Source organism: Pristis pectinata, chromosome 26 (assembly GCF_009764475.1).
Source record: "Pristis pectinata isolate sPriPec2 chromosome 26, sPriPec2.1.pri, whole genome shotgun sequence".
NCBI classification, from domain to species: domain Eukaryota; kingdom Metazoa; phylum Chordata; class Chondrichthyes; order Rhinopristiformes; family Pristidae; genus Pristis; species Pristis pectinata.
Window position 1 is genome coordinate 13,713,180 of NC_067430.1, and position 21,720 is coordinate 13,734,899.

Consider the following 21,720-nt stretch of genomic DNA (forward strand, 5'->3'; position numbering starts at 1 on the left):
TATCTGAAGCTGGTTGGGTGTTGACTTCCCATGGCTACGTGGCCAATGACAATCATGAAGTTAATAATGTTCCAAACATTGCCCCAAAATGTTATCCTTTTCTCTCTGATGCAATAACGTATATATTGTGGAGCACCATGCAACTCCAAGCTGAATGCTGGACGCTTCAGATATAACAGAAGGGAATTTGTTTTATGGCAGAGAAAGAACTGGCTATAATACGTGAGAAAATGTCTGGAAAAAGTAGGAGACCTTCTATAATCGAGTCGCTATTTTCTATAAAAGAGCAGAAATTGCCTAAAGATGATGTGGATTGGAATAAATATGGCGTGGATATGAAAATATTCACTGCAGAAGAGAAGAAAGTGCCTGGGAAAAAGAAGCAAGCACCTACAAGAGGGAAGCACACATTTGGGAAAAAGAAGGAAGCCTCTGCAGAAGAAAAGCAGGCGCGTGAAGAAGGGAAGGGACCACCTGTGGAAGTGAAGGAAGTGTCTGAGGAAGGGAAAAAACCAATTGTAGAAATGACGGATGTGTCTGAGCAAGGGAAGATCGCGCTTGAAGGAAAATCAAGTCTCCTTGTTTTTTTCACAGATTTCACTGAATTAGACAAAGCAAAAGAAGAGAATAACAAACTGGATCAAGAAATTCTGTCATTACGCAATCGTGTACGATCATTGGATACTGAACGGAAATCTCTCTTAGAAACAGTAAGTTGCTTGCAACATTGTGGTCAAACATTTTTTTCCAGTACAATTGAATATTTTAACTGTTATGTATCCAAGACTCTGAGCTGTGATCTAGAATATTGTATTTGGAGAATTTTGTTCTTTAGTCATTTTAAACAGTACATTGTCCTTAAGATCACGTTTGTCAGAAAAACTAGAAAATTGTAAATGCGTTCAAATATGCCAGCATCCTACATCTGGATAAAGCCTTATTGTTAAGTGAAGCAACAAATTGCAGAGCTCAGGTCTACACTGAGGCAAGAATAAAAGAAGTAAGGAAAATCAGAAAGTAATGATACATAATACTTTTAATGACTTAAAGAAGAAAGACCTGAGGGGCATGAGGAATTTCAGTTCTGAAATTCTGTGAAAGAGAATAAATTGGAGGAGAAACAGGCTGATAAAATAACATCAATAAAGTGAGGATGCTAGATAGATAGGGAAAGTGTACTTTTGTAATTTGAGAAGGAAACCTGGAAAGTTAAGAAAGACTACAGATGGGAAAAGGAATTGAATTCGAGGATTAGAAGAGGGCAGCAGTTGGGCGTGTGGATTATCATATATTTAATGAATATTTCAGTGTAGGTTTTCATCCACACAGTCTGGCAGCAAGGTAGAACACATCTGATTTTATTTAAATAATAATTCTTTTAAGATTAGACAAAATGTTTCCTTCCTCTATCAGTGATGAAGGAAAAAACTTACCCCTTAAATAAAGATAAAAATTTTTATAAGTGCGATATTTTCAATTTGTTTTGTACCTTTTCCTGTTGCTTATTCTGTTTATCACAGAGAAACTGATAGAAATTGATTTTGGTGGGTTATTTTTTAGCCTCATCAGTCTGAGAGACCCATCTGATTGAGGAATAAAACCCATACCTTATTGCATAAAGTATTGGTGTTCTAGCAAGTATCATAATGACATTGTTATGATCGTACTGAGGCAGGCTAATCCAAGAAATGTGAATTTAGATATCACAATTGAATATAAAATTGTTTTTGAATTTAATTTAAATTAAAATAAGCCCTGATATAAAAATATCTGTGCATAACATTCATTGACAATGAAGAGACCCTGACCTTAATTTTTTGGGCCTACTTTCACACAAACATGGTTGACACTTTGCAAGTAGCCTGTTGCGTTGCTCCGTTATATAAAACTGACAGGTATGTTAGGGCAATAAATATCAGTCTTACCCATGATGCTGAAATACTGAGAAATAATTTTTAAAATTCACAAATTCCATTGCAACTGATTAATCAATTAATTTTATACGAGATATAACATGGATTAGCTTCTCCCTTGAAGGTGCTGCACTGAATATTCCTGGTTAACAAAAACAGGGATTTAGATGCAAATTGAATCACCTTTGAGCATATCCCAATTAAGTGTTCCGAGATGAACCTTAAAATAACTCTGCCCTATCAAGCATCCTCAACTTGTGCACAATATGAGTTAAATACAATTCTCCTTGAAACATATTTGATCCCAACCTTAAACATGTTTCTACAATGCATTTAGATGATGTTTCTTATTTCACAACTTCAGCCATCCTCATGGCTGCTTTAAGGAAGATGGCAAACTCTGACCTTTTTTGGGCCTACATGTGAATCCAATTTCACACAGACATGGTTGACACTTTGGAAGTGGCCTATTGAATTGTCCGTTACATAAAACTGACAGGTATGTCAGACAATAAATATTGGTCTTATCCATGATGTTGAAATACTAAGAAATAAATTTAAAAGTTCACAAATTCCACTGCATGTATAGTACATTTTAAAATAATATTTTTCCATATCAAACCTGTAATACAAATAAAAATTCTGTCAGAATAGCATATCCAACCACTTAATGAATTGTGGCATACATTTGGAAATGAAATGAGATTTCTGCCTCAACATTTCTATTGCCATATACCAATGATTTATTTTCAGATAATTATAGCACTTTTTCTCTTTGGATAGCGACACTGTCCTTCAGAATTGGAGGTGAACCCCTACAAAAGAAAATTTGAAAACTTCTGGGTTGTGTCATCCTGGCAGGTGGAGATGTTTAACAGGTGCTCTGTGATGTCATTGCCATTGTGATGTGGTTTCAGTGGAAATATGATTTTATTTCCACTGGTATTTCCCTGCACAAGTGATGCTAGTCAAATCGGTAGAATGTTTGTGGCTTTTTTTTGCCAATTTGACATGATTCCAGTGGAAACAATCAAAATGACCAGAATTGGCTGATAAAAGGTGCGTAATGGTAACAAGGGAATGACTTGTCTCCTATCCAGTGAGGTAGCATAAAAAACAAATATTAACTTAGGCTTGTTCTTTTTATATAAAAAGAACATTTTTTTCAACGTTAACTCCTAATTTTTTCTGGAGTTGCCTTCTGTCAGACTATTGGTATTGGTTTATTATTGTCACTTGTACCGAGGTACAGTGAAAAGCTTGTCTTACAAACCGATTTTATAGGTCAATTCATTACACAGTGCAGTTACATTGAGTTAGTACAGAATGCATTGATGTAGTACAGGTAAAAACAATAACAGTACAGAGGAAAGTGTCACAGCTACAGAAAAAGTGCAGTGCAATAAGGTGAAAGGTCATAGTCCATCTCATTGTATAAGGGAACTGTTCAATAGTCTTATCACAGTGGGGTAGAAGCTGTCCTTGAGTCTGGTGGTACGTGCCCTCAGGCTCCTGTATCTTCTACCCGATGGAAGAGGAGAGAAGAGAGAATGTCCCAGGTGGGCAGGGTCTTTGATTATGCTGGCTGCTACACCAAGATAACGAGAGGTTAAGTCCAAAGGTGTCCGTGATGCGCTGGGCTGTGTCCACAACTCTCTGCAGCTTCTTGCGGTCTTGGGCAAAGCAGTTGCCGTACAAAGCCGTGATACATCCAGATAGGATGCTTTCTATGGTGCATCAGTAAAAGTTGGTGAGAGTCAAAGGGGACAAACCAAATTTCTTTAGCTTCCTGAGGAAGTAGAGGTGCTGGTGAGCTTTCTTGGCTGTGGCATCTACGTGATTTGACCAGCACAGGCTGTTGGTGATGTTCACTCCCAGGAATTTGAAGCTGTCAACCCTCTCGAACTCAGCACCATTGATGTAGACAGGTGCATGTACACTGCCCCCTTTCCTGAAGTCAATGACCAGCTCTTTAGTTTTGTTGACATTGAGGGAAAGGTTGTTGTCATGACACCATTCCACTAAGCTCTCTATCTCCTTCCTGTACTCTGACTCATCGCTGTTTGAGATACGGCCTACAACGATGGTATCATCTGCAAACTTGTAGATGGAGTTTGAGCAGAATCTGGCCACACAGTCGTGAGTGTATAGGGAGTAGAGTAGAGGGCTGGGGACGCAGCCTTGTGGGGCACCAGTGTTGAGAATAATCGTGCCGGAGGTATTGCTGCCTATCCTCATTGATTGCGGTCTGTTTGTTAGAAAGTCAAGGATCCAGTTACAGAAGGAGGTGTTGAGTCCTAGGTCTTGGAGTTTGGTGACAAGCTTGCTTGGAATTATAGTATTGAAGGCAGAGCTGTAGTCAATGAACAATAGTCTAACGTATGAGTCTTTACTGTCCAGATGCTCCAGAGCTGAGTGTAGGGCCAGGGAGATGGCATCTGCTGTAGACCTGTTTTGCCGATAGGCGAATTGCAATGGGTCCAGGTTGTCTGGTAGGCTGGAGTTGATGTGTGCCATGACCAACCTCTCAAAGCACTTCATGATGGTGGATGTCAGAGCCACTGGTCGGTAGTCATTGAGGCATGTTACCTTGCTTTTCTTTGGTACCGGGATGATAGTGGTTGTCTTAAAACAGGAGGGAACCTGAGATTGAAGCAGGGAGAGGTTGAATATGTCTGCAAATACTTCTGCCAGCTGATCAGCACAAGATTTGAGCACGCGGCCCGGGACACCATCTGGGCCAGGTGCTTTCCTCATGTTCACTCTCCGGAAGACTGATCTTGTATCCTCCACTGTGATCACAGGTTCAGCTGCGTTGGTGGCTGTCAGGGTGGATGGTGACAATCCACTTCCCTTTTGTTCAAGATGCACATAGAATGCGTTAAGTTCATCAGGAAGGGAGTTCATCAGGAAGACTGTCACACTGATAGCACCAAAGCCACCTCTATCTAATTAATACAGATTGTTAGAAAGTCCTTCCCACAGAAAAAAATACAGGATAGCAAAATTTAAAATGTTATGAAGAAAATGTGTTGTCATATTACCAACAACCAATGTATTCAGATACTGACACATACACACTATAACTGATAAGCACACACGTTCACACATTGACTAATACACATGCACGGATCAAGTAATATGCACACCAAATATAGCCCATGCATATATTCTGTTATTTTGAATATGTATGTAATTACCTCCCCCTCCCCCCCTGCATAGTGTCTTCAAAAAATGTTCTCACACCACCTGCTCACCCTGCAGACAGATGCTCTCGAAGCATTTCACATCAAAAGGCATCTTGTAAATTTAGTGGCAAAGATAGCAGGAAATGTATAGATGGAGATTTTCTCAAAACTTAATTGATAGCAATGTCCCTGCAAGGAGGGTTGACCTTAAAAGCTTAACCTCATATGACAGAGGAGATAAAACTAAATGAACAGAAATGGAAGAAAATTACTTTAGTAAATTCAGTTAATGAAGGCAGTGCTGTGAAGGATGGATTTACAGATTTATCTTTCTTAAGTTCAAACACAGGCATTCTCTGGCAGATAACCTAACTGCTTTGTGATTCCCACTGTTGGAAATGATTACAATGTGCAGGTACCTAATGTGTTCAAGAAGGTTCTAAGTGTCAATGGCATATGGAAGATGAAAGAAATTGGCATATCAGTATGTGATTCCTGTGCAGATAGTCCTGACTGAAGTATTTTGTTTAAGGTGACTGAAGTTAATTTTACAAGTTCAGTAGATACCACTGAGTCAAAACTGAGAGGAAATCACCTTATAAAAAGGTATGGAAATATTTCAAGAGAATGTGGGTAATTCCAGTCTACCTTGTGTAACAGGCAAGAACTAGGCAGACCAGAGTGCATGTTGGTAAATGTTTTGCCTCCTCTCTAGCTTAGTACAATAAGGACCTGATAATGACCAGAAATCCACTTAGCATGTTAGGAATGGAAAGAAAGCACCCTCAGCAAAAGTCATCCTTTAACATAATCTTACAGGAGGTTATAGTACTGAATGAAGCAATTAGGCCCATCCTATCTGTGCAATTGAAGCATCTTCAAATTAATCCTAATACCCTGTATCATTCTCTGCATCAACTACTTATCTGAACATTCTGTAAAGGTTAAAATGAATAGTTTCTTCCCAAATTATTTCTACCATCTGGGATAAGGCTATATTGCAAATCAAGACCAAAGACTGCATATTTAAATAAGCCACTTGCAAAACAGTGAGGAGCTAATATTCAAGACAAAACTAAATTAGAAAACTGATAGAAGCACCATGAAACATGCAGGATAAGGGAATAGCAAGGACAGATTAAGGAAGGATAATATTAAACAGATTATTGTGACACAAGAAGAAAGTACAAATTATGGACAAATAAAGGTCAGGGGATCCATTATGGCATCATGGAATTGTACTGTATTGAAGGGGGTAATTTGGTTCATCAAGTCTATGCCAGCTCCAAGTGAAGCAATCCCATTAGTTCATCTTGCCTGTACTTTCCCCATAGCTATGCAATTGATTCCCTTTCAAGGCCTAATCAATTCCCTGTTGAGTGCACAAATTTGATTCTGTTTTCACCAACCTTACAAGCAACAAAATCCAGATCATAACTGCTTACTGAATATTTTCCTCACATTTTCCATACATGCTCTGTCTAAAAATTTTAATCTTGTCCCCTGGTCCTTGCACAGTCCACTGTCTACAGCTTCCTTCTATCTGCATTATCTAAACCAGTCAAGATCTCGTCCAACAGTAGTTATATGTCATGAAGGGCAGATGTTGGGTGAAAAGAGTGTGGGAGGTCCAGCAATTCACTGATAACCATGAAATGTATGCAACTTTGGCTGCTTGACCCAAACACTCAAAGGCAAATCCAACTAATTGTCAGGAATGGGGCTAAATTTATCTAAGAAGAGAAGCAGATAGTGCCCACTGAAAGGAACACTTTGAAGGGCTCTCAACTGTGACTCTGTCCTTGACATATGCACCTTTTGACTCCATTGGACTGCAAGCTATCTAGTCCAACCTTGCTGCCACCTCCAGAAAATAAGTCAGGCTTGAGAAACTACAAGGCCTTGGGAGAACATGGAATCTCTGCAGAAGTTCTAAAACTTGGTAGAGAGGAACATCAGCCTTAAATTTACAGCCCCATAGCTTGCATCTGGGAAGAGGAGGACATGCCATGCTCAGGGATAGCATAATCCTGATCATCTTCAAGAAAAGAGACAAATCCAATTATCATTACAACAGAGGGGGCTCCCTGCTGTCTGTCATGGGGAAAGTCATACCAGGGTCCTCCTTAATTGCTTCCTTCCAATTGCATAATCCCATATGCTCCCTTAAAATCACCTCCTCGTTGCTCCAAGGAGAACAACTCTGGCTTCTCCTTACTTACTGGAAAGCTAAAATAAATATAGAATGTCTTGGTTACCTATTCCTGAACTCTGAGCATTAAATGCTAAACGCTACAGTCCAGGCCATCCACAATAAATACATAAAAGCTCTTTTTTTTTCCAAATAGCTGGAAGTTCACACTTTAATCTCAGAGGGCAAACATTTCCCACTCCCCTATGTCAGGAAGCCGGACACATTTTCTCTCTGTGCATCCTCAAAATTGCTAGCATTTGAAAATGTCAGATCTGTCTGGGAATCCCTGAGGTTCGTGTACTGTACCTGTGTTTAACAAGATTAAAATTTGGGAGGAAGGCTAGGTCAGGGAAATAATGCAAAGAATCCCACATCCCATCATGGCTACAGTATAACAGTTGATTAAAAGGGTGCTTTGAAATTCTTCTGAAATGCCTTCTGGTCTCTCTTGTCTGTCACTTGGAAGGGAACCTGCAGGGGTTGCTGCCCTGGTCCTTCTTAATGGTAAAGGTAAGGGTAACAGATCTGAGGGGTGCTGTTGAAGTAGCCTGGGTGAGTAACTGTAGAACATTTTGTAGATGGTATGCACAGCTACCACAGTGTGCCAATGGCAGAGTGAATAAATATTAATGGTTGTTGATAGTTGCCAGTCAAGCAGGTTGCTTTCTCTTAGATAGTGTTGAGCTTCTTGAGAGTTGTTGGCGCTGCACTCATCCAGGCAAGTAGAATGTATTCCATCATGCTCCTGACTTGTGTCTTGTAAATGGTGGAAAACTCTTAGGGGATCAGGAAATGAGTCATTTACTGCAGCAAACTCAAACTCTAACTTTCTCTTGTAGCCAGAGTATTTATGTAGCTGGACAATTTGAGTTTCTGGTCAGTGGTGATCCCCAAGATATTGATGGTGGCAGATTCAGCAATGGTAATATGGACTCTTTTTTTGTTATTGGAAATGGTCATTACCTAGCATTTCTGTAGAGCGAAGGTTACTTGCCACTTATCAGCCCATATCTGAATGTTGTCTTGTTGCATGCAGTCATGCAGGAGTTGCAAATGGAATTAAATATTGTGCGTCATCAGTGAACATCCCCACTCCTGACCTTATGGAAGAAAGGCCATCAATGGAGGATGGTTGTGCAAAGAGCACTTTCCTGTGGAACTCTTGCAATGATGTACTAGGGCTGGGATGACTTATCTCCAACAGCGAAAACCATCTTCCTTTGAGCAGTTTATGATTCCAAGCACCGTCATGCTTCCCCTGTGATGCCCACTGACTTGAGTTTACCAGCGTCCCTTAACACCACACGTGGTCAAATGCTACTTGTTAAAATTGGTAGTCGCTCTTACCTCACCTCCAGAATTCAGCTCTTTGTTCCATGTTGAGACCGAGGTTGTGATGAGATCTGGAGCCAAGTGCTCCTGGCAAAACCCAAACTGGCATTGGGTGAGTGCGTTATTAGGGAGTGAGTACATTATTAGTGAGTAAGTACTGCCCGATGGCACTTTGGACATTTTCATCACTGATTGAGAAAATTTGAGATGGTTGAGATGATTGAGAGTAACTGATTGGATGGGACTTGTCCTGTTTTTAATGTGGACAATTTCCACATAGTTGGGTGCATGCCAGTGTTGTAATGATCCTGTAGTGCAGCGTTTCAGAATAGACTGCACGATGTGACTGATTGCTCCTTTTGTTAAAGCGATCCTGAGGATTCCAAGTCCACTCCCATGATCCCTGTTTTATGGGGAATTGACATACCAGATTGATATTCTTATGGGGCAGGCAACTTTCCAGTCAGAGAAGTTAAAAAGCTATATAAATGTAATTTGTTGTTGCTCTATTCCTTTCATTCAACTCCCTCACTTCTTTCCACACCACTCTTCTCACCTCAACTTTTGAATGTTTTCTCTTACCTCCGTATCTGTCTCCTCTGTTCCCTTTTCTTTTTCCCTCTCACTCCCCTCCATTCTAATTTATTCCCTCTCTAACTGGCTCCCCTCACACCTGCCTCCATTCTTTCATCTTCTGTCTTCTTCTCTCTCTCAATGCTCTCACACTTCCTCTCATTCTTCTCTCTCAAACTGTGCTAATCCCTCTCACTCCCCGTCTCTCTAACGTCCTTCCTTTCTCATATACTCTCACACTCACATTCTCCCTTCCACATTGTAACAGTCTCTCATTCTCACATTTTTCTCTTTAACACTCACACTCTTTCTCAAAATTTCTGACACTTTTTTTACATCGTCAGATTCTTATCACACACACTTTTATTCACTCTTACACTTACACTCTCACTCACACTCTATCACGTACTCTCTCAACACTCTCGCACTCTCCCACCCTTTTGCACTCACTTTCTCTGTCTCCTCCTTGTGCATTCTTCCTCTCCCTCACTTCCTCTCTCTCTCAGGCAAACTCACACTCTCTTTTACACATTTTCTCAACACTCTCACATTCTTCCTCTCACATGATGTCTTACGTTCACACTTTCATGGTCTCTTGCATGCTCTTTCACACACGCTCCCAATGTCTCATCCTCTGCTATTCACCTTTCTCTCACTCACACGTTTTCACACTTGCTATCGCACATTTTCCTCAGTCACTTTCTCACTTACTTTATCGTTTTCTCACACATAGTCACTCACACACTCTCACTCACTCACATTCACTTTCACGTTTTCTCGCCCTCTCTCGCCTACTGACTCTCACATTCTCTTTCACATTTTGCCTCGTTGTCTGTCTCACACTCACTCACCCTCTGCCTTAATCTTTCACACCCTCATTCACACACTCCCTCTCACTCTCATGTTCTCTCTCACATTCACACTCTCATATTCTTTCTCACACTTTCAAAATCTATTGTACTGTTTCTCACGCACTCAGTCTTTCTCTCATATACATATTCTCTCAAACACTTCTCATTTCAGTCTCTCCCTGTCTCGTGCACATGTATACTTCCACTTTTTCTTTCATTCCTTTTCTCCTTCTGTTGCTTACCATTCCTTTTCTTCAGTTCACATTGTCTTTTTCGAAAAGACTGCATGTGTATTTCATATATCTGAACAGGTTGAAAGCCTTCAAAAAATCCAACCATTACAGACTGAACAAAGCAGTAATCCACAGGACATGGAACAGTTCACACCATCTTTCAAGTCTTCAGACTTCAACATAAATGTAAGTTACCTAGAAACTGGGTCAATGATATACAAATGAAATTCCATTTAACCTAAAATTTGGGACCATTTCCTGGTCAAATCACTCTGATTTTGAAAGCAATTCCTGGAGTGAATGACCCACATGATTACAATGCAATTCCCCTTGTTCTGCTTCTTTTGGAGTGTTGCAGGTCCACTTGGACTTTGTCCTGAGACACCAGTCATTGGGCCCATTATTCCTGTTAATAAAGTCTTAATCTTGCACTGCCAAACTGCAGGTGAAAATTGTCTTTAAATCCTCAGGCTGTCATCCAACCCCGGCCAGCTCTGTACTGCCCACTACTACCCACTCCTTTGATCTATAGAGAAATTGATTGTTAATTTATACTGGAGAGCCTGATGCAAAGCCCATAATGGATTGTAATAGGTAATTTTAGGTGACAGCAGCAAGTCTCAACACCAGAAATGAATGAATCAAAACAATGACTCAAATAGACACCTTTTTTTTCAATTATTCTTTTATTATTCTCTACCCTAGTGGGATCCAGGTCAACAATTGGATAGCCAGCAACAACCTTTAATAGAAGCTTCTGTACCATCTGTTCGTAAGAAAAAAAAATCCAATGCATCTTCAAATTCAGCTGCTAGGGTAAGGGGTGAAGTAAGCTTTCTTAGATTGTTCAGTATATAGGGGCCTGCTCATGTATAGCAATAAGCTGTACATATTGGGTTGCTAAATTTGGCCCCAGTGACCTTAAACTACGTAGTCTAGATTTGCAGTTACAGAATGGCTGCATGGGTGAGATATGTCCTTCAGGAGATGACTGAAATAACAATATTTAAAAGGAAGGTCATGAAAAGCAGTCACTTTCATCCAGACTATGAATGGGTATTTGATGTGGATTAATATGCATTAATGTTCATTTGTGTTGGCGATTGCGATGCAGTGCTGTAATCTGTTGGAACCTGCAGTAACAAAGGTATAAAACACTTTCTCCTTTGGTTTAATATTCCTCTTCAGTTCACATTGTGTTTATAATAAAGGTTCACACCCTATTTTCTTATTTCTGAGCAGTTTGATAGCCTCAGCCACTATATTCTGAAGAAAGAAGTGATTACTTCCTCCCAATTGTGACTAGAGATATCCCTTATCTCTCCACTCATCCTGCAAGAGGGCTGTGATTGCAGATGATAGATAAATTGGTGGTGTTACAGATAGTGAGGAAGGTTGTCTAAGGCTACAGCATGATAGAGGTCAGCTGGAAAATTAGATAGACCAATGGCAAATGGAATTTAATCCTGACAAATGTAAGGTGATACATTTTGGGAGGGCAAAGAAAGATAGGACATACGCAGTAAATAAAGGGCATCAGGCAGTATTGATGGACCAGGGATACAAGTCCACGTAGATCCCTGAAAATGGCAGCTCAGGTGGATAACGTGCTGAAGAAGGCATATGGGATGCTCGTCTTCACTGGCTGTGGCTTAGAATGTAAGAGTTGGGATTTTATGTTCCAACTTTATAAAACATTGGTAAGGCCACATCTGGACTATTGTGTGCAGGTCCGGTTGCCACACTGATTGTATGGGAAAGAGTGCAGAGAATATTCACCAGGTCAGGCACCCTCTGTGGAAAGAAACAGGGTCAATGTTTCAGGTTGAAGACTTCTGACGAAGGAACTTTGAACTGAAGCACTAACTATTTCTTTTTTTCCACAGATGCTGCCTAACCCTTTTTAATAGGGTAATATATTAGCATAGGTAGAGGATTGGTTAACAGAGTGAAAACAGTACTGTCATTTTCTGACTGGCAATCTATGACTATTGGGGTCTTCGGATTTCAGTGTTGGACCTCAGCTGTTTACAATCTATTTTAATGACTAGGATGGAGGATCTGAATGTAATGTACCCAAGTTGCAATAACCAAAGTATAAGTGGAACAATCTTCTTCATGTGCAGTTTGGGATTGAGGATGACTTGTTTTCACTGTCTTTTTGGGGGTTCTGAGATGATGAGGCCAATGTGAGAACAACAGACTCTTCCACATACAGGGCAGGTGGTGCCTAATGGGCAAACATGTGCATAATTTATGAGATGGTACCCTCCTCCTACCACTTCTCTGTGCTCCCAATGCATGGACTTGAGGTTCCCAATGCTATTATATTTCATGTATCCTTTTATGACATAAAAGGAGGCCATTTGGCCAATGGAACCTATAACAGCCCTCATTTATTTCTTCATAACATATTCTTTCACATATCCCGATTAACACCCCATAAATACTCTTGCCACCCACCTTCACAGGGGGGCAATTTGGTTTATTGGTTTATTATTTCACATGTACAGAGATACAGTGAAAAGCTTTTGTTTTGCATGCCAACCAGACAGTTTATGTTACATAACTACATTGAGGTAGTAAAAAGAAAACAGAACACAGAATATCGTGTTGCAGGTACACAGTAGTCAGTACAAATAAACTATTAAATGTTGTTCTGCAGGGAGATCTTGGTGTCTTATACAAGAAACATGTAGGTACAGCAATTAATTGGGTAGGCAAGGGGAATGTTGGCCTTTATTACAGAGGAGGTTGAAGTATAAGAGTAGGGTTGCCTTATTACAATTGTATAGGCCTTTGGTGAGCACACCTGAAGTACTATATACAGTTTCGTCTGCTTATTTAAGCAAGGATATACTTGGAGCCAGTGCAGTACAGCTGCACTTATCATGATTACTTCTCTCCTGTGTAGCCACAGATCTACATGGAATAGAGTATTGCTGTTTCTATGACTCCTTTTTCCAGTTGGTGCTGATTCTGTAGTTTATTTTCCTGATTTTTCTGATTGTATTGCTCCTACTGTTGTTATTAAGGTTCCTATTTGAGTTCCAAAGTAACGGAGCATAAGGGGCAATCATGCTGGTGTGATAGATCTAACCAAAGTGGAGATCAAACACAGAAATCTCCAAAGCCATCAAATTAGTCCTCAGATTTTATGATGTTATACCTTACTTCAAGCCCTGCAAACAAATATTTTATTACTAGTTGATAATGAAGTGAGGTTTTATCAGCTGATTTCCTTGCCAACTATTCACCCCCTTCACTGTAATTGTGTTCTTGCCAAGAAGCACAAGAATTCTGTAGATGCAAAATTAAACTTAAAAACAAAGCTGATATAGCTCTAATTGATCCATTAACATTGAAATTGACAACCTGCCTCATCATGGGAGTCTGATACAAAATTTTGTGGTATCACTTTCATAACTGTTAGTGATCCACCCATTTCTAAATCCAAGTGTGACATCTCCATAAGTTTCATCTCCATGGGTTACTGTGATTAACAGTCTAACTTTCATCGCTTCTCACCTTTACCCAGGACAACCTTAGTCAAGATTTGGACGCAGAATCAGCTACTTCAGATCCACACCCTTCAACTTATGACGGTCATCATCCAAGATCAGAGGAACTCCACAAAAGGTACCTTAATAGATCCCGAATTAGAGAGATTTGGAAACAAGGAAGAATGGATGCCAATATAATATACTTCTCTCTCAAGGACACCTTTCATGATGCTGAGAAAAACAACAGTTCATTTTGGAGTTAATTAAAAGCAGCTCACTGGAGCTTGTTTGATCCAATGATTTGAGTTCATACTATTTGGTTATCATGGCACTTTATTGAAAATAGACAGGGTATTGTTAAACAGCTTAAAGCAAGGTTTAGCAGTAGGCACCAGTGTGCACAATGACTCTCTTCATCATCCTGCTTTGACATTTTCTCTGCTACATCTAATTCATTCCCATACTGCTACTTTTAGGGACTTCCAAATCCTTCACCCAATATCCATAAAACTTCTCCATTGCTTTGTTTTTTTTTGTTTAACACAGTTTAATAAATTAAAACAACATATGGTTTGTAGAAAAGATGATGATTTAAAAAATGCTTCCTAATACTGCTTAACTAGCAGTTTCTGCATAGACTCCCTGTCTTGTCTCTCCTTTGGCTATACTCCCAGTGAGTGCATTGTATATAAAGCACCACAAATCTCGAGGTATGACAGTTTATACATTGTTTTCGCAGGTCTTTGGTTTCTGTCTTCACCCAATTTTGTAGTACTTTTTTGTTCACACCACCCTTTTCATTTGGCTGGGAAGGAGAAACTTATTATAAATAACACTTATAAAAGTAAAGGCCCCTTTACTAGCTTTTACTGATGGTTTCCATTTGTAGGATCTCAGGTTACCTTAAAATCTCAATCCTGATGTCAGAAGAGTTGGCTAAGTGTTCAAAAGTTTTATTTTTTTTTAACTTTCGATAGGAAGCCCACTGTATTTCAAAGACAATCTTTCTTCATTCTGGTGCCAACCTTTGCTTCAGGCATGAAAAACTGCTCTGCTTTTTCAGTCCAAGTGAAGGGTCTCAACCCAAAATGTTGACTGTCCATTTCCCGCTACAGATGCTGCCTGACCTGCTGAATTCTTCCAGTAGTTTGTTTTTTGCTCCAGATTCCAGAATCTGCAGTCTCTTGTGTCTCTTGAAATTAAATTCCTCTGCTTGTCCTCCCACCCACCTCTAATAGAACCTCTGCTTCTATTACATATTACCTGTGGAAGAATCATATGTCAAAAGTCCTTGAAAAGCTTTGTGATGCTAGTGAATTGAATCATTATCATGTAAATTCCTCCTCATAATATCTAAGGTATCCCTAGGATTTGACTCTTAGTTCCTTTTCTGGTTTTTCCATTTTTCCTGTGTATTAATTAGGATAGACTACATAGATAAAAGGGGATCTTTTAAGGAACGATCACCAGAATGTACCAAAGAAACTAGACAGCTTAATATAAGAAAGAAAAATATGTAGCGTTATAGAATCACAGAGCATGATAGCACAGAAACAGTCCCTTCGGCCCATCTAGTCCATGCCGGCCTGGTTTTCTGCCTAGTCCCATCTACCTGCACCCAGACCATAGCCCTCCATACTTCTCTCATCCATGTACCTATCCAAGCTTCTCTTAAATGTTAATAATTGAACCTGCACCCACCAGTTCTGCTGGCAGCTCATTCCACACTCGCACCACCCTCTGAGTGAAGTAGTTCCCCCTCAGATTCCCCTTAAATATTTCACCTTTCACCCTAAATGTATGCCTCTGGTTATAGTCTCACCCAGCCTGAGGGGGAGAAAGCCTGCACGCATTCACCCTGTCTATATTTTGTATATTTCTATAAGATCTCCCCTCAGTTTCCTACGCTCCAGGGAACAAAGTGTCAACCTATTCAACCTATCCCTATAACTCGGGTCCTTCAGTCCTAGCAACATCCGTGTAAATTGTCTCTGCACTCTTTCAAGCTTATTGATATCTTTCCTGTAGGTAGGTGACCAGAACTGCACACAATATTCTAAATTTGGCCTGACCAACATCTTATACAACTTCAACATAACATCCCAACTCCTGTGCTCAATGCCCTGATTTATGAAGGCCAATGTGCCAAAAGCTCTCTTTACGACCCTATCTACCTGCAGTGCCACTTTCATGGAATTATGGATCTGTATTCCCAGGTCCCTTTGTTCTACCACAGACCTCTGAGCCCTACCATTCACAGTGTAAGTCTTCCCCTGGTTTGTCCTCCCAAAGTACATCACCTCACACTCGTCTGCATTAAATTCCATCTGCCATTTTTCAGCCCATTTTCCCAGCTGGTCCAGATCACTTTGCAAGCTTTGATAGCCTTCCTCGCTGTCCACAATGCCCCCAATCTTGGTGTCATCTGCAAATTTGCTGATCTAGTTTACCACGTTATCATCTAAATCATTAATACAGATGATAAACAGCAACGGACCCAGCACTGATCCCTGTGGTACACCACTAGTCACAGGCCTCCAATCAGAGAGACAATCATCTACTACAACTCTCTGGATTCTCCCGCTAAGCCAACATTGAATCCAACTGACTACTTCATTCTGAATGCCAAGCAACTTAACCTTCTGGAGCAGCCTCCCATGCGGGACTTTGTCAAAGGCCTTACTCAAGTCCATGCAGACAACGTCCACCGCCTTCCCTTCATCAACCTTCCTGGTAACCTCTTCAAAAAACTCTATTAGATTGGTTAGACATGACCTGTCACGCACAAAGCCATGATTATCCCTAATTAGACCCTGTCTATCCAAATACTTATATATCCTGAACTTCAGAATACTTTCCAATAAACATGAAGCTAAATCACTGGCTGTGAATATTGGGCAGGCATGGTAGTGCAGCGGTTAGCATAATGCTTTACAGCGCCAGCAACCCGGGTTCAATTCCGGCCACTGTCTGTAAGGAGTTTGTACGTTCTGCCTGTGTCTGTGTGGGTTTCCTCTGGGTGCTCTGGTTTCCTCCCACATTCCAAAGACATACACGTTAGGAAGTTGTGGGCATGCTATGTTGGCGCTGGAAGTGTGGCAACACTTGCGGGCTGCCCCAGAACACTACGCAAAAGATTCTTTTCACTGTGTGTTTCGATGTACATGTGACTAATAAAGATACCTTATCTTGTAGTTTGTAAAGCTTTTGGTCAACAATAGGAGACCTGATTTGTTAATTAGCTCAGTTGATCACACTAATTCTTAATCAGAAAGTCATGATTTGAAGTCCCATCTAATTTACACACTACAGGAAGTCCCCGACTTACGAACGCCCGTACTTATGAACTGACCTTCGTGGTCGGTTCGTAAGCGGGTCCGGCCCCCGATCCTACCACAGCGGCGGTACACCTTCTTTGGCCCAACCCTGGGCCAAGTGCGTATATGCGGCCAGGGAACCCTGGGCCAAGTGCGTATGTGCGGCTGGGGCCATGCGCGGCCATGATCCCCGGCCCAAGTGCGCATGCGCGGACACTGTTCCGAGTTGCTTACAAAATCGGGTTACGAACAGTCTCAAAAACGGAACTCGGGGACTTCCTGTATTAATATTGAAGGAGTATGCCATTATAAAAATGCCCCGAAATCTTAGACCAATATAATTTTAGGCATTTTGGAAATTTAGGTAAATACTAAAGTTGATATTATTTTTATATAGGAATGGATTTTTTTCCTAACCCATCCAACGTTCCTCCTCAAACAACATCAGGTAGATGCTGGTAGATGTCTTTCCCAATGTCACAACGGCGTATAATATGTTAAACGTTTTGAGATGTTGCACTAAATTGTTATTAACATGATAGCTTTTCTTTCCTAAATGCAGTTGTCTAGTTTCTTTGTCAGTGAAGGCACCACGTCAATTCTTGCATTTAACTGGGACATAGAGGTGAGTGGGAACTTGGATTTCCTATCTAGGTCACAGTGTAGTAATCCCTGGTGCAAATTGCATGTTTGAAATGACTCAGTGAGAATAAGATCAGACTTAGGTGCTCTCACAAAGTGAAATATTCTGTTAATGCTCACTTTCTGAAATCATCTATAAAGGGTGGAACTTCTGCTATGATGTGGATTAATACAAAAGAAAGAATTAATACCTTCAGGAGAGGAAGGATGAATATTTTAAAATTAAAAGGCAGAAATGTTTTTGTGCTCCAGATGCCACCATGAGATCAGTCGGCTTGAATCCAAGAACCATGAGTTGCAGCGTAAGTTGCATAAACATCAACAAGAGCTTGAAGAGGTGACGTTGAGGAATGAGTCTCTTGAGTCCGCTCTGGAAAGTTACAGGAATCGCTCAAAGGATGACAGACATGGCACTGACTGTGAAAAGGAAGTACTCAGAGCCAAGGTTAGCTTGAATAACAAATGAGAATTGATCACTCTTGTGTAGATTGAAGATGACGGTGGGTTTGTAATTGGCCTGTCCATTTTATAGTAAACCTTTTTTGAAATTCAGATCTGGATTGAATAGACTTTTTTCTTATAACTTTGTTTTGGTTGTGGTGTCTGGATGAAATTTCCTCAATATGTGAACCTAAGGCTTTGTGTGTTGACTGACTGACAAAGGGAGGCCAAACCCAAGCCTCTCCTCATATAACACGTAAAAATCTTTAAGGCAGGTAGGGAAGTAAAATTAGAAAGTTGGTTGTTTTGGAAAGTAATCCTGGTGGGAATGGTAATGAAACACAAGATAGACCTAGAAAAACCTCAAATGGAAAAGGCAGAAATAATGTCAGCACCTTCTGCTTGAAAAAAATGTGTGGTTATAATCCATAGAGAGTTATAAGATTCTTTGAATTGCCATCCTTGTGGCAGCCTCTCTCCCTGATTTTACTTTCATTACAGACAGGCAATTATATACAAATGCGATGAATTCCAAGGTAAAGCTGATGCTGCAAAGGACAGTGAATTTTGAGGGTGGGTGGAAATGAAGTGTGTCCAGCTTCTGGAATTAAGGGAGTGGGAAATGTTTGTCCTCTGAGCTTAGCGTAGAGAACTAGTTTTTCAAATCCAGAACTTCTCTATTTTTTTTTTCAGAATGACCTGGGGTGTTGTGGTCAAATTTCATTAACGGGTAACTGGTAGATTCTTTATTATACTTCTTCTTTCCCTCTTTCGTTTGTTTAATATTATATGATGTAATATCCATGTTTACAGGAGACATTTTGTTCCATTGAGCCTGAGCTGATCGTCCATATAGTTATATAGTCGGGCCTGTTGTGGTCCTGCCCACAACAAGCCTTACCTACAACCTACTCCCTATTGTTTAACTACAGTACTGTCAACCTTTATTAACAAGTATAAGTATACTCTTCTGAATTGCCCTATTCAGTCCCCAAGCATGAACTTGCACTAACTTCTCTTTTTGATCTTCACCACATCTCTTCACACCAAACATGTACCTTTTTCCCAGCTCTATACTTGCTTATAATCTGTCAAATCTGTTTCAAAATTCTGTTAGAGTTTTGGAATTGTAGCAAAAGTTGGGGATATTGTTTTGCAGCTGTGCATCTTTACTGTTGAGGGAAAACATCCTGAAGGAACACATCGCCACTTGTAACATGGGATTCAATGGGAAACAGGGCTTCAGGTCATGGAAAATCATGATATGGATGGTTTTCTAGGAATGCAACCCCTCTGTAACGCAGGGGGTTGCCTGTAGTGGGATAATTCCATATAGGTTTTGGGGTATTTTAATGAAGGGTATCACATTTAATATATGCTTCAAAGTAGGAGTGCTCAATGCAGGGATGAAGTACGGTAACAGGGCTGGTCTTGCATTGTGTTCAGGCACCTTACCGGGGTTACCTTGTACAAGGATAGGAAATTGTAGGGAGGTTCTGTGTCAGTGGTGGAATGAGACAATTTTATTAACTCATTTATGTTATATAGAAGTCTTTGGGAATGCTTTTCATCTTTTTCTGAGGGTTACAATTCTATCCATCTTTATTCACAGGTCAACAGCATGGAAGCTGATTACCTAAAACTGAAGCGGAAGTACAAGGAACTTAAAGCCAGAAGTCATGATCTGGGTAGAGACCAAGATATTCAGGAGGTGAGCAAGAATTTCATCTGTTCTGTGTAAAAGGATTCACTTAACCGAGAAACTGATATTTGATATATACTTTGTGGTATGTTGGGAGCCATTTCATACCTGCCCAGAATGTGATACTGTCAATCTTTGTTAACAGGTGTAAGAATACTCTTCTGAATACCTCTATTCAGTGCACAAGCATGCCTCTGCACTAACAATAACATTCCTTTTTGATTTTCACCACACCTCCCCATCCCAAACAGCCAGCTTTTCCCTGGCTCTGGATTTAATAGGTTTATATCCTGTTAAATCTCTTCAAAAATTCTCTTAGCATTGGAATTGTAGCAAAGGTTGAGGACATTGAAGCATATACTAGGAGCACATTTGACAATCACTGTTAAGTGGCATCTCTCAGACCTCCAGTTGTGCATGAAAAGCAAAAAATGTTGAGATGAAAGCAGATTCAATTCCTGTTTTGTATTGAAAAATATTAGTGTCAGTCTTATAGTAGTGGGGACACTCTAATTAACATCAACACTCTGATCTAGAGTTGGTTAAAAAAAAAAGAATCAGCTAGGGATTGTGATTTAGTTTTCTGGGATATTCGTTTTGGGTATTGGAAGAGGACAGAATTGGCATTCACTTACATTTACTGCCCAGGTTCCCACATGAGCACAATGGATGACTGCCCTTCAGCATCATAGGCACTAGTGGAAAGGGTACATACTGTATTTTGCTAATTATCTGTTAACTTGTCTCTATATTCCCTCCAAAAGCATGTAAAGAAGAGTCGAGAAGCACTGGAGAGTACACAGCTAAGGCTTGAAGAAGAAATTAAAAAGCGGGAACAGTTGGAATCTGCACTAGTAGCTGCTGAACAGTCAAAAATACGAGAAGATGAGGTAGGACTGTGTGGATATTGCTTCACTTGGCATTAGATGTGGGAGCATCATCTGTAGGATAGGAAGATTCGCCATAGTGCTGTGAGCAGGTTAAAAAGACAGTCTTAAAGATTTTTAACTCTTTTGGATGTTAAGATGCAATCTGTGACAGTACCCCTATTATTTAAATACATTACAACACTAACTTAGCTGTAAATGGAGTGCAGTAATAAAAATCCATCAAATATTTTTCTGGAGGGTTTCACATATCCTGATGCAGCAAGCACCTTGGGACATTTTGCTATGTTGAAGGTAATTTAGAGGTACAAGTAGTTATTGTAGGATTAACTTGAGACGAGTTCAAATATCCTGTGAACAAGTACAGAAAATGCAGAAGAGACAAATCAGACACTGTCAACAAACATCAGTTGGTTGATGGATAAGATATAGTCCCTTCCTCAGGGCTGAAATATATTGCAAGTGAACAGTATTTAAAAAAGCAAGAGGAAAAAGGAACTGGTTAAAATATGCACACAAAACATCCACATCAAATGTGAATACATAGCTGCAAAGTACAATGGTAGAGATCGCAAAATTATTGGAAGGTTGAAGTCATGTGCACAGGCATAAGACAAAGCACAGTGATATAAATTTCAGGAATAAAAATCATGCACAAGATACAATACACCCCTGTTTAAAACTCCTCGTTATTAATAGTGTTAACAGTGGAGGTGCAGTGGTTAAGTCACCTGACCAGCAATCCAGCGACCTAAAACTTTACCTCTGTTTCTCTTCCCACAGATATGGTCTGACCTCCTAAGTATTTCCAGCATTTTCTATTTTAATATCAGCAATCCAAAGACTTGGCCTAATAATCCAGAGACACCAGTTCAAGTGCCACCATGACAACAGTGAATTTAATTCTTTAGACACCCACTGACCAAACCCCCAGTACCTTCATT

The 21,720-nt window shown here is 40.2% G+C and overlaps 1 protein-coding gene across 1 annotated transcript in view; it reads left to right on the plus strand.

The window, feature by feature from the left end:
* The window catches only part of ccdc30 (coiled-coil domain containing 30), a 97,412-nt gene that overhangs the window by 30,497 nt on the left and 45,195 nt on the right, over positions 1 to 21,720 (plus strand). Inside the window, exons 8-13 of the mRNA XM_052039460.1 lie at positions 595 to 710; positions 10,363 to 10,470; positions 13,823 to 13,923; positions 17,999 to 18,191; positions 19,800 to 19,898; positions 20,654 to 20,779. Of these exons, the coding sequence (XP_051895420.1) occupies positions 595 to 710; positions 10,363 to 10,470; positions 13,823 to 13,923; positions 17,999 to 18,191; positions 19,800 to 19,898; positions 20,654 to 20,779 (743 nt within the window). The remainder of the gene's footprint in view (positions 1 to 594; positions 711 to 10,362; positions 10,471 to 13,822; positions 13,924 to 17,998; positions 18,192 to 19,799; positions 19,899 to 20,653; positions 20,780 to 21,720) is intronic.